The following is a 17,956-nucleotide window of genomic DNA, read 5'->3' on the forward strand; positions in this document are numbered from 1 at the left end:
TGGGAGGAAAGAGAGCGGGAAGAGGTAGTAAAAAGAATTACGATGTGATATATATACATACATACATACATATATATATATATATATATATATATATATATATATATATAATGAACTTCCTATGAGGAATGTAATCATGCACTGCAAACATGTACTAATAAAAAATTTTTAAAAGAAGCACTTATGTCTCACCCCGAGAAATTCTTGTTTAACTGTTCTGGGACGCTACCTGGGCTTTATCATCTGTGCCTACCACCAGCTCCCGGACATGTCAGCTTGGCCTCAGCACCACCCAGTTCTGCACCAGCGCCCAGCACAATGCCAGACGTATTTACTCCTCAACCCGTATTTAATAGTGTTAAGTGAGCTGAGCCTTACTGCGTGACTCTGAGAAGCACGGAGAGCTGCAGCATCTTCCAGATTTGGCATTGTTCCGCCGGCGAGGTGGTTCATGCCTGAAATCTCAGCATTTCCAGAGGCTGAGGCAGGAGGATGGCAAGTTCGAGGTCAGCATAGGCAATTTAGGAACTTAGCGAGACCCTATCCCAAAACACAAAAAGGAGAGAGGATCTGAGTTCGATCCCCGGCACCAAAAAAAAGGAGGGAGGGAGGAAGAAGGAAGGAAAGAAAGAAGGAAGGGAGGGAGGGAGGGAGGGAAGAAAGAAAGAAAGAAAGAAAGAAAGAAAGAAAGAAAGAAAGAAAGAAAGAAAGAAAGAAAGAAAGAAAGAAAGAAAGAAAGGCAAGCCTAGTCATGTAGCTTGGTCCCAAGGCCCTGCGTTCAATCCCAGGAGTGGGAGGTGGGGGTGGGGGACAGAGTTGCCACTGGAGGGAGGAGAACTGGGGCTATGATCAGGTCACTCTTTGGACCTTTGGCAACACGCGCCTGCATCTGGCCAACTCTTTCCCTACCCCCAGCAGCCCAGCGAGCTAAGCGGGATGTTAATGGGGCTGACGGTCGCCTCCAGGTCCTCTGCTTTGATCTGACTCAAGGCTGCTTTGGAACTGTCTGGCAGATCGCTCCCCGCCCCCAGCCCTAGGAGCACAGGGCAGTATCGAGCTTGTTTACCTGCTTCTGAGGTCTCAAAGTACAAACAGTGACAAGTCTCGGAGTAAGGGAAACGCCTAAGTGAGGCCCAGACGGGTTCGGAGTGCGCAAGCAAGGGGCAGCTGAGCCAGCCTCGGTGCAAACCTCTCCGCCCGCGGCCGCTTCCACAGCCGCGGAACAGTAGGGGGCTGCAGCGCTCGTGGAGTGTCGGCGCCCACAGAAACAAGGAAAGCCCCCAAAGCACCAACCCAATGTAAAATGTAAGGAGCATTTCCCGCCCATCGTGTTCCCAGGGTATGCTGAGATAGCAAAATTTCTTGACATGTCCGAGAATTGACTTCAAGATGTGTTTAAGTGAAAAAAAAAAATCAAGTTGTTGAATAATGTATAAAAGCACACGGATAAGAACTTCAGATGTGGATAAGTACTTGCTGGTGCAAACGTGCAAAATGACAGCCCCAGAAAGACACTAATCATGTTCGCCTTTCAGATCAGGGAACTGGGAGGTGTGAGACTTTGTAACCCAGTGGCTTCTTGTTTTTTAATCGCACAAGTATGTTTTTACGTATATATTGATTTTACATGGTAGAATATATTCTTACACAAAATGTTTCGTTATTATATTCTCCAGCTGGTGTGGAGTTAGAGACGTCAAATTAGCACCTGCCCTGGAGGCTGACCTAAGGTACAGAAAAAGTGGCTCTCGGCGTGAAAGGGCAAAAAGGGAGAGCGAGAAGAAACATGTGTGATGGTCCCTGTCTTTGCACTCAAGACAACCTGAAAGTGGGTGCTGACAGCGGCGGGGAAACGGGCTCGACTTCGCGTCTAAACCACTGAGCGCACAGAATGGGGCTGCGAGACTCTCGCCCTGGTCCTGCTCATCCGGGAAAGCGCCAGGAGTCCAGCCTGGGGCGCCCCACGCTGACCTCGGTTGCAGACCCAGTCGGGACTGCGAGCACTGGAGCGTAGGTGGGCGCACTTGTGCGTTATGGTGGGTACAGCCGCCCAGAACCCAGAAAGATCGCCCTGAGTAGCTGGCCTCTCCGATCCCGAGCGCACCGCCCCAGATCTGCCTGACCCAGGACCAGCGCGACCCCAGAAACCTCACGAACAGACTGAGAGGCAGCCCCCAGGAGCCTTCTCGCTGGCTCGCCCGTGCGCAATTCAAAGGCTCCGAGCATCTGCTCCGGAGGCCAGAGGCGCCCTCAGCGGACCCCAAGCCCCCAGCCCCGGAGCCCGCCAGTATGGGGGTGGGGTACGCCGCGACCTCTGGCGGGAGTAGGAGGAGAAAAGGAAACGGCGAAGAGCCCGGAGAGCCGGTGGGGGTCCGTGTGGGCGTGAACCGGCTGTACCTTCGCTGCCTCCCTCAGCAGCTCAACCCTCCATAAATGCTGGGAGCCGGGAGACCTCAATTTTTTGTTAAATTGGGAGAAAGGGCCGCCTTCCGGGACCGCCTGGATTTGCCACTCACAAGTTGTGTGTCCTCAGGCCAGTTAATTTATCTCAGGCAGCCTCGGTTTTCTTATCTGTAAAATGGGTTTTCTCCTCTGTGAAGTGGAGATGATGAAAGCACCTACCTTTGAGAAGTCGTAAGGAACGAGGGCTTAAATGGAGTAACGTGCGTGGTGGCCCAGCCCTAGCCCATGGAGTGGTTCTCGGGCTGTGGTTAATCCAAGCAACGAAGGCTGACTGGACACCGAACTGAGTTTAGAGTTGGGAGGCCTGGCTTCCTCCAAGGAGATCGATCCTAAAGGACGGGCACAGGACGCGGTCCCTAGCTTCCCGAGAAGGCACACAGGGTCCCCATTCCACCGCCTGCCTACCTCTTAGCCCTTTTCTCCCCGTCCCGCCCCACCCTCAACACACACACACACACACACACACACACACACACACACACCCCAAAACACAAGGATTCACACCACCGTGCATTCGCGCATGCTCAACTCCTCCCCCCGGGAGTCCTCAAACCTGGATTCGAATTCCGGCCGCCATGTCTAGTTGTGTGCTTTGCGCACGGGGCCTTAGCCTCTCTAATCATCATTTTATTCTTCTGTAAAGTGGGATAATATTTTAAGGATCTGATTTTAAATCTGCTTCCTTACAAGTGAAGCAGGGGGCCTAGCCTATGGTCAGCAGCTGCTTTTGTTTTCCTCTTGGTTGTGGGCGTGAGAGAAGCCTCCCAGGTTGAAAAGTCAGCTTCAGATGGATGAAGGCAGGATCCAAGTGCTCTTTGCTATCTAGCTACTCCTTTCTGAGGATCCCTCTAACTGGTTGGGAGAGGTGGTTCCCCGCTCTTCCCAGACCCTGACAGGTGGTTAGACCGCCCAGGCCGGCTGGGCATGGAGGCCTCCTTCAGAGTCCCCTCCACCAAGCCGTCTGTGGTCCTCTCAGTTTGCGGATGCCACCACTGAGCTGGGCAGGGACCACAGCGAGGCGGCCCAGATGATGTGCTTTTCTGTACTTGTACCTTCTGGAGGGATAACCCGCGGGAGTCTTCTCTCTACTCCCGAACTCCTAAACACCCTATTTTCTTTGACAAGTAATCGGCCGGAACGGCAAAATCCTGGCAGGGCAGCAGGTGTGTGGGGGGAGACCCTGGGAAAAACAGAATGTTAATGAGGGCCTGAGGGGGCGGAAGGCACGCCGGGGTTGGGGAACCCCTGCCGCCTGCCTTTGAAGTGCACCTTTCCTGCCGCGCTCTGGGGAAGGTTATGGATCCCTAAGAGGAAGTGAGCAGAGCTGATATAGGGCTGAGGACTTTCCTCCCACTTTCTGACTTCTGCTTACTACCTCTGGCTCACGTTGCCTTTGGCCTGTTTGCTACTGGCCTGCTCCATAAGACTGGGATTTCCTTCCAGGAAGAAGATTAAGATAAATCCGTCTTCATTTAGCCCCAGTATCTTAGCAAGAAAGGCAAAAAAGTAAGCTCAATGTAAGTGTAAGAGTTAGTACTAAAAAAGACTGTAGACCTTCCTATGCTGTTCTGCTTGCTTTATATTATGTGAGCTATTATTACAGGTAGAGAAACGGGCACACAAAGGTTAAGAAGCTTGCTGCGACTTGCAAAGTTAATAACATGTGTCACATATATATACAGTTCTGAGTACAAGGTTCTGCTTTTCTCTGAAGAGTCTAAACCAGGAGGATTTAAGGAATGTGCTCTCTGGTTTTCCTATTCTGTTGTCTGCCTTTCTTTCCACCACACCTCTCACTCTCTTCCTAGTTCTTTGAGGCTTAGTTGTTTCCAGCAAGTAATTGCCCCAACCAGATTTTCCCTCTCCCCATTTCTCACCCAGGGCCTGGATAAAGATTCCAGCTGCTCCTGCCATCATGAAGCCTTGGTTCAACAGGATTCTGCCCACCTGTTGGTTAGAGAGCCTGCATACCTGTATCGCTGTTGAAAACTTTGATTTTCATAGGCTTTACCAACACTGCTAGGGATGAGCAACTGATTTCCATTCAGCGTGTTGTTTCTTTTTGGAGACATGCCCTTTGCTCTGCTTAGATGTGCTGCAGCTATGGCACTAACTTTTTTTCTACTTACCTGTGGAAAAATATTAACATTGAAATGTACACACAAAAACAGCCATGCAAAGTGTGTGTTCTTTGGGGTGGGAAAGGTCTAAAAATGAATGAAAAATATCTCTTCAAAGTCTAAAAAAGGTTAAAATGGGGGGGGGTCTATTCATTTATGAGGGGGTGTGTGTGTGTGTGTGTGTGCGCGCGCGTAAGAAGAAAAGTATTTTCACTTTACCCTTCACGGTCATAAAGCTGAAAACCTAGCATTGTTTGGGGACTATGTTGGGTGTTGCAGTACACAGACTGAGTAACCCTTTCAATAACAGCTGAGCACCTACTAAGTACCAGGTGGATCAAGGTAGAAAAGCAAGCAAGACATATGGAGCCCTATTTAACTTCATACTTTAATGTAGCAACAATGAACCCATCATTCTCATTATACACTTTTCGAGAGCATTTTACTTTCTTTGCCTCATTTGGCTTTTCTTGTTTTTTATGTGAATATAGGTACTCCTCAAAATATGAAAAGATGATGATGATAAACAGCAGCTAAATCCAGAAATTCACTTGTAGTTTTAAAAAAATACTTTCTTGAAAAGGTAAATCCAGATTGTGGGCCACTGCCAAAGATCCTTGACTTAATGTTTAAGAAAAGATCATTTATTTTTGGTAATCAGCAATGTTTAGTATGCTTATTAACTTTGATTTCAGGATTTCCCCTCCTTTCATACTTTAGCAGTGAACAACAATTTAACCATATGGACCAATAACTAAGATAATAGCTTAAATTTGTTTGAAAAAATACAGTGAGTTTAGCTTAATCCTTTGCCTCTCGCATTTACTGGGTCTGGTGATTTTTACTTTTTAAGCAAGTGACCAGCTTGTTTGTGTCACAGTGAAATTTAAGTTCTATAAATTCTGATAAAAGGGAAACTGTGCTGTTAAGTTCTTGCTGGTGTCAGCAGATTCAAAGCTACTTGTTCTTGCCAAAATGTTTTATCTTACCTGAAATTTCCTTTAAAACAGAAAGAAAGAAATATGAACAACCTTGCCATGATAAAGTTTCCCTCTCCCTAAGGAAAGCATAGCCAAGGTGATAGATCTGGCCTTTAGAGAACAAAGGGCCAAAGAGCAAACCTGAGATGGTGAAATAAAATGTAACATCAACAAAGAAAGGGCCACAGATAAATAGTAAAAGGACCAATTTGCCACAAAAAAACCCATTGACATTTTCCCAGAGTCCAGGCAAAGCGCTGGTGACCGGTGAATGTTGGAATGTTTTCCTAGGGTTAAAAGGAGAACTGGCAGCAAGTCTGTTCAGAATTTACAAAGTGTTTGAATAACACGGACCGTGTTTTGATAACACGTTTTTAGAGGGGGTGAAAATAATAGAATTTATTGAGACATTTATATGGGCCCCCTTGCTTGTGTGGGAAGTTGGAGCAGGGGTGGATGGAAGGTAAACCATATGTCACTGCACTCATCCATAACTCACCTCTGTGATTTATTCATACATGTGTGTATTTGATGCATAATAGTCTTGCTGCAACCAAATCCTTCTCAGTTTTGGTTTCACAAGATCCATGCATTGATTGTGGTCACTTTTAAGGAGGAGAAAGAAAAAGGTCACCTGGTCAAGTTGATGATGAGCTTATGTTATCAAAATGAGCCAGTGGTATGAGCTGCTGTTGTTGCTGAGGACAATGAAGCATGAGATCTTCGATATGCTCACACACAGCCTTGGTCTCAGCTTCCTTGCCCTCCTCCAAGGGTCCTACTTGTTCCATCTCAGGCTGAAAGGTAAAAGATTGCAGTTAATCCAGCCAGCATTTCCTCCCTAGTGTTGATGTTTTTGTTCCATGTATTCCAATACACTGTCAGTTGAGCCACATAAAACCAGGCACTTTTCAATAAATGTCTCATTTGGATTTCATGAACCTTGGGGTGTAACTGAAATCAAACAGTGAACAGGCTGGAAGTTTCTGTTATTTGCCCAGTCTAAGTAGGGTGCTACCTGACAAGTTTGCTGAAGCCTCTGCTTTAGCTTTCTTTTCTGTTCCCATTTCTGGAAAAGAGAGTTGAATTTTAAAGTGTGTCTGGGACATAGGAAAACATTTTTATGTCCCTTTCTCTAGTTACAGGCATTACTGGGCTAGCAAAAGAAAAGACCATTCTACATAGGTAATCACAGATTTGCTCATCTATAACTCTCTAGATACATACCATATGCAATAATAATAATAGTATAATTAGTTAATACAGAAACATTAAATGAGTTTTTATTTGTCTCTTTACAGTCAGAAAAAATATGTATTTGAAACAGTGCTTTTTCATTATTTTAAAGAGGAATTTGTAGTATACATACTTATAGATGTAATATAATATTCTTAACACAATCTCCATTTTCTATAAATCCTGTATCTGAGGATAGTTTTGTTGAAACTGTATTTTGAATCTCTTCGAATTTGTCTTTGCTTCTCCATTTGTAAAATGTTTTAGACTTTGGGTAAAATAATAGATTTATTGGGGAAGTGGGGAAATACAAACTGCAATTCCCTGCCCCAAGAATCAATACAACCCCGACAATACACGCCATGCATATATTTAATAATTTGGTGGAACTCGAATGAACCCACTGGCTTTCATGGGTTTGCTCTGGGGATAGCATAGAATCAACCCATTCTGATGTGGCGCGGGGGACAGCTGGCCCGCGTTATTTGCGCCAGAGTGGGTCGGAACGATGCCTGTTGCCTGCGATGGCACTTTGCCATTTGCGCAGCGTTTCCCTAGCCTCTTAGAAAGCATTTTGAAGGGACACCGAGGCCTGCTTCTAGCTGCGTTAAAGCCCAAAACTGCCGCCTACCCTCGGCCACCCTGTTTCCAAAGGACAGGGGATGCGCTCTCACACCTACTTCTTTCCCGAAAACACCCTGAAGCTCAGGTCAAGGCTAACGTGGAAGAGCTCGCGACTTGTAACCAGCACCCGCTAGCCCATGGCTACGTCGCCGCCACGCAGCCCCTTCCGTTCCGTGCGCTCGGCTGGTGCGCCATCACGGGATCGCCACGGTTAAAACCGTGCAGCGTGTAAAAAGCGCTGTACTATTCGAAAAACCAGTCCTCAAGACTTCCCTGGGTCAACAGCAAGCGAGGGAGGTAGGGGTGGGCAGTACTGCGATCTGAGCGGACAGCCACGTAAAAGCGAACTAAACGCTGGGACCAAATGCAGGAGCGCAGGGCTGAGCGCGCGTGGCGCCAGCTTTCCGGGGTTCTGTTTCCGGCTTCTCTGGCCTAAAACTTGTGCAGCTGTCGCCCCAGTCCACACTTCTTAACTTGCCCCTTTGACCCCAGGCTGTGCCTTGACCCTGAAAACCTTCCCGTGCGCCTACGGTGTTTACCACCATCCCAAACCACGGAGGAAAATGCCCTGCAGCGTCCGAGGGCACTAACGACCGCTCCGATCTCTAACCCACACCCAGACGTGCGGGGAGTTGATGCTGCTGAGCTTTGAACCCGGGTTGGAAAGGCTTCGGGTTGTTCTACACTGGCGTGTGAGCTTTCAACACATCTTACGACCACCTCATCTGTTGTAAGCGAAAAGTTTCCCGTGTGATCGCATTCGGTTGGGGAAGCAGAGTCCCGACATCTCAGCCGGAAAATGCGCTCCCGGAGAGATTACTGGCGGCGTCCGTAATTGCTTATTAAGAGCGAATATTCAGGCTACTCCTCAACCGCAAGGAAACGTGCCCCACCCCTTCTGTAACAATAAAACAATAAAAGAGGACCGCGCGGTTCTTGACTCTGTTTGCGGAAACGCGGGGAAGAAGCAGGCAGCTGGAGCAAAGGAGCTTAATTCAATATCAAACTGATTATTTCACTAATTATTCTACCTTCTGTGTTGTGCCGGAGGAAAAGCTCAGGGAATCTCAGCCACGCGGCTTCTGGGGAACCTTTGTTTCTCTGTGTCAGGCTCCACGGAAGATGGTGTTGGAGGCGGGGGGAGTAGGAAACATCCACGATTCGAAAAAACTGGGCACCGAGGATTTTACATTGTGTGCAGGAAAAGTGATTGCCTCCGCAAAGCAGGGTAGCCGGCGAGGGTGTGAAGGCAAAAGGCTGACTCGCTTAGTGCTCTCCTGTTTGGTCCCCACTACCCCAGCCTACTCGGGCTTCTAATTCAGGAGCTGAGAGTTTAGGTTCCCCAGGATGGTGGCGCGCGCTCCTGGCCCCGGAATCTCGAAAGCTGAGCGCAAGGCTTCTCTCAACAAACACTTCCCACTGGGTAAAAAAATGGGACGCAAAGGAAAGAGTTTCCTGTGTGTTGAAGGTGCACGAGTCCTCCGTAAGGAAAAAGGAGCACCTGTGAAGTTACAGCTTCTGGCAGGAGAGACTTTCCTTGAGTCTCCCTCCAACTCGCCCGTTTCCCACAGCCTTGAGGAAACGCGCCTTCCTGCAAGCAGTCAGCAAGCAGGGATTTTCCCCTCCGGCATCTAATACCTGCTCCTGCATTGCCCACGCAGAGCACCGAGCTGTCTCCCGTGCCAAGGGGGACCCCGCCACGGAGCCCTCAAACCCTTGCCTCTAAACTCCAAGATTGATTCTCACAGCGGGACAGTCTTTTAAAAAGGAAAGAAAAAGAGACTCACAGGCGACTTGATCCAATTAGTAAATGTCTAATTGAATTAGTGTCACCTCCATCAGCCAATAGGAGGGCCCCCGAGCTATGGGACTTTGAAACCCCTTCCTGGCCGCACGTATATAAAGCAGCCAGTGACAGCCCACAAGTTTCCAAGCGGTCAGCTAGACGGATGGTTTGGGGATAGACACGGCAGAAAGGCGCGGCCTGGTGGGTGGATGGGAACCAGGACCTTAAGTCCTCTTTTCCCCGGGTGTGAGTGTGGGAGTCCAGACGGACGGGAGAGACAGAGAAGGAAACGCGACGTGGTTCCACTTCCTGCCTAAAAACTCAGCGCGCTTTCCTTGCGAAAGTGCGCTGGCTTCAGGGTGCGCGAGTGCGAGAGCGAGCGCTGTGGCTGCCCGCGAGTCCGCAGGTGGGTAGCCTGGGCGCGGGAGGAAGGGGAAGTTACCTTCCCCTCGGAAGAGGGCGCTGGCTCCCCCATCCTGCCTTTATAATAAGAAGGCCACGGGAGGAGAGGAAGCAGCCAGCTGTCGTCTGAGCTTTGCAAAGCATGCAGTTAGGGGAACAACTCTTGGTGAGCTCTGTGAACCTGCCCGGCGCGCACTTCTACCCGCTGGAGAGTGCGCGAGGCGGCGGCGGGAGCGCCAGCCATCTCCCCAGCGCTGACCCCTCGCCGCACAGGCTGGACTTGGACAAAGCGCCCAAGAAGTTCTCGGGCAGTCTCTCGTGCGAGGCGGGGAACGGGGAGCCCACAGCTGCTGGCGCGGGGGCCCCCGCGGCCATGCTCAGTGACGCCGACGCCGGGGACACCTTCGCCAGCGCCGCGGCGGTGGCCAAGCCAGGGCCCCCGGACGGCCGCAAGGGCTCCCCCTGCGGGGAGGAGGAGCTGCCCTCGGCCTCAGCCGCCGCCGCCGCCGCCGCCGCCACCGCGCGCTACTCCATGGACAGCCTGAGCTCCGAGCGCTACTACCTCCAGTCCCCCGGGTCCCAGGGCTCGGAGCTGGCTGCGCCCTGCTCGCTCTTCCCCTACCAGGCAGCGGCCGGGGCGCCCCACGGAGCTGTTTACCCGGCTCCCAACGGCGCGCGTTACCCCTACGGCTCCATGCTGCCCCCCGGTGGATTCCCCTCAGCCGTGTGCCCACCCGGGAGGGCGCAGTTTGGCCCAGGAGCCGGAGCTCCCAGTACTGCGGGCGGCAGCGGGGGCGGGGGCGGCGGCCCGGGCGCCTATCAGTATAGCCAGGGACCTCCGCTCTACGGGCCGTACCCCGGAACCGCGGCGGCGGGATCTTGCGGAGGACTGGGGGCTCTGGGGGTTCCTGGATCCGGCTTCCGCGCCCACGTCTACCTGTGCAACCGGCCTCTGTGGCTCAAATTCCACCGTCACCAAACTGAGATGATCATTACGAAGCAGGGCAGGTGAGAGCAGCCTGGAGGGGCCCCTGGGTGAGGGGATAAAAGGAGAATGTGTGGTCCTGGGGGAAGTGGGTTGCGGAAGCTGTGCCCATTCGTCCTTCGCTCCGCTCAGAATGGGTTTTTTAGGGCCCAGTGAGGCAGTGGTACCCTCCGTCCGCCCAGCGGCGGCTTAGACTGCACTTTCCCCTCCGCCCTTGTCATCCTCACCTGGACTGACTGACGAGCAGAAGGCGGAAGTGGAAATTTGGGGTTGTCCCCAAAGCTGGCTTCCCGAGATCTGCCAGCTCCCGGAGGATGTGCTGAAGACAGGCTGGTCCCTGTCGGCGGGCGAGCAGCCGCGGATGGGAAGAGCGCGGAGGACAGGCTCCTGCAGTTGGGGGCGCCTGTGGGAGCTGCGCGCGAGGGCTGGGGTGCTGGCCAGGGAAGGTTGGTGGTCAGGCAGGACCTAAAGCCAGATGGACTCGGGTTCAGAGCGCAAGGAAGTTCTGACACATATCCAACTGCTATGTTTGGTTCTTGGTGGTGGTGGTGGTAGTGGGGTGCGTGTGTGTGTGTGTGTGTGTATGTGTGTGTGTGTGTGTGAGAGAGAGAGAGAGAGAGAGAGAGAGAGAGAGAGAGAGGTGGGGATGAGTGCTGGGAGAGGGACGCTTAAAGGAGACTTTTAGCCTAGAGCTCTGTAATATATATCCATATCCGCTGTGTGTGCACATCCACTGCGTGCGCAATGTTCGCGGGTACTTGAGCATTTAAAAATTCGTAACAGTTAGCATCTCGAGAGGAAAATTAATAAGCACCGAAGAGTGCTGAAAAGTTGAACCAGTAGAGGTCTCAGAAGCACCTGAATTAGGGAAGTAAGTACTGCCTTTGGGGCAAATTACTTGGGAAACGTGGGCGAGAGTTGCCGAGAGTTGCCATTTCAAAAATATTTTCACAGTTCCAGGCCACTTTACCGGTTTTCTGTTCGTTACTGACATTTACGTGAGCTGCTGTAACCCTACCTCGGGTGCCTGGGGAACCGGGGCGTGTCCGGGTTCATTCTCCAGCATCCCGCTTCAGATGACATCTCCTGCTTCTGTTCCCTCGTACAGGCGCATGTTTCCTTTCTTGAGCTTCAACATAAACGGACTCAACCCCACTGCCCACTACAACGTGTTCGTAGAGGTGGTTCTGGCCGACCCTAACCACTGGCGCTTCCAGGGGGGCAAGTGGGTGACCTGCGGCAAAGCCGACAATAACATGCAGGGTGAGGAGAAAGCAGACCAGGGCTGGGAGGAAAGCGGAACTCTGGCCTCAAACAACTCATATTTAAGTCTAGCTCTCTCCCCACCCCCACCCTCTTTATTTGGGATCTAGAGGTGTTAGTGTGGTGTTTGTGATGACAGAATTGCTAAGTCATATTTCTTCCCTACTGTTATACACGTATATAAAACCTTCAACCATGGCCCTACCCCACCTCCAGCTCCTACATTTGAGAAACTAATAATTATATAAGTCTCTGGGTGGGAAGTACCCCTGGCTTCTAGTGTCCCCTTGAGAAAGCCTCGACCAAGGTCGAATTCACCCATCAAAGTGAGACCACCTCCAATAGAAGCCCTGCCAGCTTTAGAAACCCCCAGATCGAGGTCCGTCTCCGGTTGGCTGTTTTGAGATCTTTAAAATGAGTGCCTTAACTGAGGAGGGCTGGAAGCACAGGGCCCCAGTTAGGTATCAACAGAGTCCTGCTGTTCTCCTCTGGCCTCCCTAAGCCTCTGTCCCAGGGAGATTGCACTGTAAATGTAGCTCTTTTATCCCTCCCCTGCCTCCATTTGTAGACAGCACTATATGCTTGAGTTTTATGTTTTGTTTCATTTTTCTCTTAGGCAACAAAATGTATGTCCACCCAGAGTCTCCTAATACTGGTTCCCATTGGATGAGACAGGAGATTTCCTTTGGGAAATTAAAACTCACCAATAACAAAGGCGCAAATAACAACAACACCCAGGTAGAGTGACAGAGGAGGAGGGGGTGGCTTCTGGGTACTGGTGTCTTTTCTAAGGAGAGTCATTATGCGGCTGTGTTTATCATATTAAACTTGTGACCTGTTTGCTCACCTATTTCTAATCTTGTTTTTGAACTTTTCTTATTTTTACTTTCTTACTGAATTTCAATGACACAGAGTTGACTGTTAGGAACAGAAATGTTGAAGTCTTTTAGGGACTTAGGAAACCAAAAGGAACGTGCTTATCATATATATACATTCAGCTGTGTTTTAGGTTTCAAAGGTTGCAATGCTAACATCAGAAGATCATAGAAATGAACATAAACAAAGAAAACTGTTGATAGGGAGCAAGCAAGAGCCCCATCCCCAAATATACCATTTGTTAAAAATCTACTTGTTGAGCCTCTAAGGGACTTTTTAGATTCAGCAACTCCTTTTCTGTATCATTCTCAGATGATAGTCCTACAGTCTTTACACAAATACCAGCCACGACTGCACATTGTGGAAGTTACAGAAGATGGTGTGGAAGATTTGAATGAGCCTTCGAAGACCCAGACTTTTACCTTCTCAGAAACGCAGTTCATTGCAGTGACTGCCTACCAAAACACAGATGTGAGTGCCCCAGACTCTCAGGAATCCCTAACACCAGCGGGTCTAAGGTGATGAAGCACTCAGCGACTACTTCTCTCCCCCTTTTAGATTACTCAACTGAAGATTGACCACAACCCCTTTGCCAAAGGCTTCCGGGACAACTATGATTCGTAAGTGCAGCCCTCATTCACACTTGCAGGGTCATCTTCAAGCAGGATAGCCATCTTTGCTTTGCTGAGGATGTATTTTAGGGTCAGCTCTTAATGTTTGGAAGTTTTCTCTTTTTATTTCTACATTAACTGATCTTACTTTGGATTTTCCACAGAAGGGGTTTTCTTTAATCCTAAAGAAATATTAAAGTCTTAAACTTAAATAACTTTTTTTCATTGGAATTTTTTTTTTTAACGTTGCTGGAGATTGAACCCAGGGCCTCCACCCTGAGCTACATCCCAGTTATTTTTGGAAACAGAGTCTCACTGAGTTGCTGAGTTGCCCAGACTGGGCTCAAACTTGCCATCCTCCTGCCTCAGATACCCAGTGCTGGGCCTGACAGGCATACTAGAGTTTTGAAGTATTAAGAATCTATTTATCTATTTTCCTTTCTAATTTGATCCAACACTTTATCCTCACAAGAACAGGTGGTACTACTTCCCACTTCCCTTTTTACAAAGGAAAAACCTGAAAATGGAGGATGTATTTTTCACAACATCCAAAATCTACTCTTCAGAATCTAGATTTTCTAGTTCACAGTCAACATTCTTTCCATCACACTGACAAGGGAGAATTGCTCTGAGTTCTCCATGTTTGCGAACTTGCAAAGGTAGATTCCCAAATTTTAAACTCCTAATGCCTGAGAGGCAACTTTCTCTTAAGTGGTGGGAAATTTTTCCCAGTAAGCCAAGAGTCCAGCTAAAATTGGCCAGGGTATCTTCTGCCTCTGTTCTTCCCTTTCATCAGCATTCTCCTTACAGACACCCAACAGCACAAGCCCTTTGCATTTCTGGGAGGCGGTTTATTTGGGGACAACATTAGGGGTTTTTTTTAAGTGTTTCTCTTTATATTGTAGCATGTACACCGCTTCAGAAAATGACAGGTTAACTCCATCTCCCACGGATTCTCCTAGATCCCATCAGATTGTCCCTGGAGGTCGGTACGGCGTTCAGTCCTTCTTCCCGGAGCCCTTTGTCAACACTTTACCTCAAGCCCGCTATTATAATGGCGAGAGAACCGTGCCACAGACCAACGGCCTCCTTTCACCCCAACAGAGCGAAGAGGTGGCCAGCCCTCCCCAGAGGTGGCTTGTCACGCCTGTCCAGCAACCAGGGACCAACAAACTAGACATCGGTTCCTATGAATCCGAATATACTTCCAGTACCTTGCTCCCGTATGGTATTAAATCCTTGCCCCTCCAGACATCCCATGCCCTGGGGTATTACCCTGACCCAACCTTCCCTGCAATGGCAGGGTGGGGAGGTCGAGGGTCTTATCAGAGGAAGATGGCAGCTGGACTACCATGGACCTCTAGAACCAGCCCTCCTGTGTTCTCTGAAGATCAGCTCTCCAAGGAGAAAGTCAAGGAGGAAATCGGCTCTTCTTGGATAGAAACACCCCCTTCCATCAAGTCTCTAGATTCCAATGATTCAGGGGTCTACACCAGTGCTTGTAAGCGAAGGCGGCTATCTCCTAGCACCTCCAGTAATGAAAATTCTCCCTCCATAAAGTGTGAGGACATTAATGCGGAAGAGTACAGTAAAGACACCTCAAAAGGCATGGGGGGTTATTATGCTTTTTACACAACTCCCTAAAGAATTATTTTAACCTTGTAAGCATTAGCTCTTTGCAGATGGACGTGGTGGTGTTTTCTGTTGTCTTCTTTGCCTAGGTTGCCAAAAAGACGTTTGCCCTCCACCTTGATGCATCCTGTTTTGTGCAATTCTCTAAAAGAAGGTGCCAAAGCTTTTTGATTGCTGCAGGTAACTGAAACAAACCTAGCAATTTTTTTCTTTATAAAATAAAGTTAATGGAGGACTTTGTAGAGTGTTTTAAAACTCGAAGGTTAGTCAACATTCTGGTTTTATTTATTGGAGACACTAAATGTTCAGAGATGCAGGCTGTGAAGACTGAGTGCCCAGCTCTGTCAAATGAGTTAAAAATCTTTGCCTCTCAGTTTCTATTTGTAAATCTTTATGCAAGTAGAAGCCCAGAGTGTTAGTGTGTTTTGTTTCCAGAAAAGAAGGGCTGGGCCTTAGGCTTCAGCAGGAGACTTTTTGCTATTAACCTTCTGCCAGGGGCAAAAGGTGTTAGGCCTGGGAGTCAAGAAAGACTTTTGTCAAAGTGCTGGCTTTACCTGACTCTGATTCCTCGAAGGCTTTGGAAACAAGCCATGTCTACCCAAGTCCAGGATTGCCTCACTTGAGCCGTGCTAGACCTCCGCTGTGTGCTGAGGTAGCCAGTCGGACTCAGGAGAGAGTGAGGAAGTCACCAAAAAAAAAAATTTAAAATGTACAGTTGTGTGTGTTTAGGTACACTGTGGAATATATTGTATAAATAGGCTCTGTAGGTGTCTCAGATAATGTAAACTTGGTGCTTTGGCTTTGTAAAGAATTTGCAAATCATCTAACAACAGCTGCAGGGGCAAGGGGAGAGTTTCATCATCCCCATATTTGAGAATATTCTGTTTACTTCTTAGATAGTTAAGACTGTATGCAGCTACTCTGTACTAACTTGAACCGTGTTTAAGGAAAACTCCTACTATCCTCTTCCTTGGCCATCCCCACTCCCCACCTTGGTAATGTGAACAAACAACAATCTGATGCCACAGCTCCTCTAGGCTTTTTAGAGATCTTGGGTTTTTATGTACGGTCTTAGTCATTTTTAATAAATGTGGTTCAATTAGGGAATGGTCATAGCTCTGTCTTCTGTACCGTGGGGTTTATTCTTTGTCTTAAAAATCTCATTTTGCTTCTTCCTCCACGTTTTCCCAGAGTGAATACTATCAAGCGCCCCCCCCCCCCCCCCGCCCATGGAAGGATCTAGACTCTTAACTGGATACTCTAGTCGAGCGAGTAGGATGGGGGTGCTTTTGTTTATCTTCTTCTTGAAGATGAATGGGGCTATTTCCTCACCCCACTGGGAAGTCAAGACAGTGGGTGTCGGTTGGGGAGGGGGTGTTTGCAGCCAAGATGTAAGATTGCTCCCTTCAGGCTTAACCCGAGCCTCCAAAACCCCCGTCCCTAGCCTTAGTTCTCTGAGCGGTTTCCTAGCTTTACTTGGGGCCACCAATTTCTGAGCCCAGGTAAGTTCCCTGGGACGCCCGCGGTCCTTTGAGCGCCGAGGAGTTCCGGGTCCCTGGGTCGCTGCGGGGCGCAAGAGCAGCCCAGGGCTAGGCTTTTGCGCCCACCTGTGGCTCTCTGGGGACCGACTCGTAGGCTGCCCGCCTCCGTAGCTGCTGGCCCGCATCCCTTGCCCTCAGCCAAACTTAGCCGGGGACTCGGGTTACGGCTCGGGGTGGCGGCGGGCGCGGCACTTACAGTGGAGAACTCGGATATGCTTCCTGCCCCCGCTTGGCACAAAGCCAAGGGCAGCGGCTGGCCGCGCCCGGCTCCATTTAGCTGGGACACATTCCCCTGGAGGACCAAAGACTCATCCCCTACTGAACCCTGGGCAGGCCGAAAAGTTAAACCAAGGAGCGGGGCGGAGGGCCCTTTGTCCTCCCGCCAGACACCCCGCCAGGCTTATCTGCAGACAGCTTCAAGCCCAACTTGCAAACCTCTGCAGCCCCTTCTCACCCCGGGGTAAAGGTCTGGCTGGGAGGGTCACTTTGCTAACTGCGTGGCGCGGAAATGCAGCTGTTAAGAGGATTAGCTGCTGGGAGGCAAGCCATCAGCCGGGACCTCCTCCCCTTCTGCGCGCAATTAAGGCTGCTGGGAGCTCGTACCTGGGCCGCCTCGCCTCCCAAGCCCTCCATCCTTCTAGGGCTCAAGCTCTTCCTGCGCCGCCACTGACCTGGGGGACACAAACTCCCCAGTTCTGCCTTTACGACAGCGCCTGCCCAAAACTCTTTGGCAAAGTCGCCCCGAATTTTACCGGGGAGCTGAGGGCGAACATTTTAAAGATTTGCTTTTTAATATACATTCACTGTGGCTGAGAGATTTGGGCTCTCCCAGGACACCTAATCCACCCTCCCTCCCTTCTTACACCCACATCCAGCCACGGCGAGTGGGGGATGCGGTGGAATTTCAAAGCGCTGCGCTCCCCTTTCTGCCCTGTGGAAAGCCCCCTAATCCAAATCGCAGCAGGGATAAAGCAGACTCTGGCCCTAGTCTATTTCAAGTCCTGTATATTTTTGCACCATACAGTATAAAGAACCTGATACTTGTGAAAAGTCCCTCACAGTGTTTAATAGAAACGTAAGTGGCTGAGTGGCCCCAATTAACACCTTGTGATAAGGCATTCCGAAGATGGAGTGTCAGACACCAAATTGTGAAGAGATGTATCTAATTAATCCTCCTAGGATGACACCGATAAACAAGCCTCTATTTAAATAAAGATCAAGGGCTGGGCGCCCCGTTTGTTTACATTCTCCACCAGGGTCCCCGCGTTTGCGCCGGTGCCGGCTGCGTTTCTGGAGCAGAGCTGAGACTGGCTTGGGGGTCTGCTGGGCTTTGCGTCTCTCTCGTTCTCGCCGCAAACAAAAGCACTTAATGAAACAAACAAATTGCACCGGAAGAGGAAAGGAGCGGCGCAAAGATTTAATTAGAAGTAGGAAATA

General features: G+C 49.7%; 1 protein-coding gene across 2 annotated transcripts; it reads left to right on the top strand.

Moving 5' to 3' along the window:
* Nucleotides 1-9,349: 9,349 nt before the first annotated feature.
* Eomes (eomesodermin) lies at nucleotides 9,350-16,085 on the top strand. Of its 2 annotated transcripts, none has more exons than XM_004857805.4 (6): nucleotides 9,350-10,619; nucleotides 11,705-11,859; nucleotides 12,476-12,597; nucleotides 13,048-13,206; nucleotides 13,294-13,355; nucleotides 14,252-16,085. In XM_004857805.4, exons 1-6 carry the CDS (start codon nucleotides 9,754-9,756, stop codon nucleotides 14,988-14,990), a joined length of 2,103 nt encoding a protein of 700 aa, XP_004857862.1. In that variant the 5' UTR covers nucleotides 9,350-9,753; the 3' UTR covers nucleotides 14,991-16,085. The 2 variants fall into 2 exon arrangements, with proteins under 2 accessions (XP_004857862.1, XP_004857863.1); XM_004857806.4 differs by having other exon boundaries at nucleotides 9,604-10,619; nucleotides 14,309-16,085.
* The last annotated feature ends 1,871 nt before the right edge of the window (nucleotides 16,086-17,956 follow it).

This window comes from Heterocephalus glaber, unplaced genomic scaffold (genome assembly GCF_053883595.1).
Source record: "Heterocephalus glaber isolate CG9 unplaced genomic scaffold, H.glaber_assembly_v1.0 deba00001472, whole genome shotgun sequence".
NCBI lineage: Eukaryota > Metazoa > Chordata > Mammalia > Rodentia > Bathyergidae > Heterocephalus > Heterocephalus glaber.

Bases quoted from the DNA above. Each gene is read 5' to 3' on its own strand.
- Eomes (XM_004857805.4), top strand. From the start codon at position 9,754: ATGCAGTTAGGGGAACAACTCTTGGTGAGCTCTGTGAACCTGCCCGGC. The intron at 12,598-13,047 runs GTAGAGTGACAG...TATCATTCTCAG, and splicing joins CAAATAACAACAACACCCAG to ATGATAGTCCTACAGTCTTT. The intron at 13,356-14,251 runs GTAAGTGCAGCC...TTTATATTGTAG, and splicing joins TTCCGGGACAACTATGATTC to CATGTACACCGCTTCAGAAA.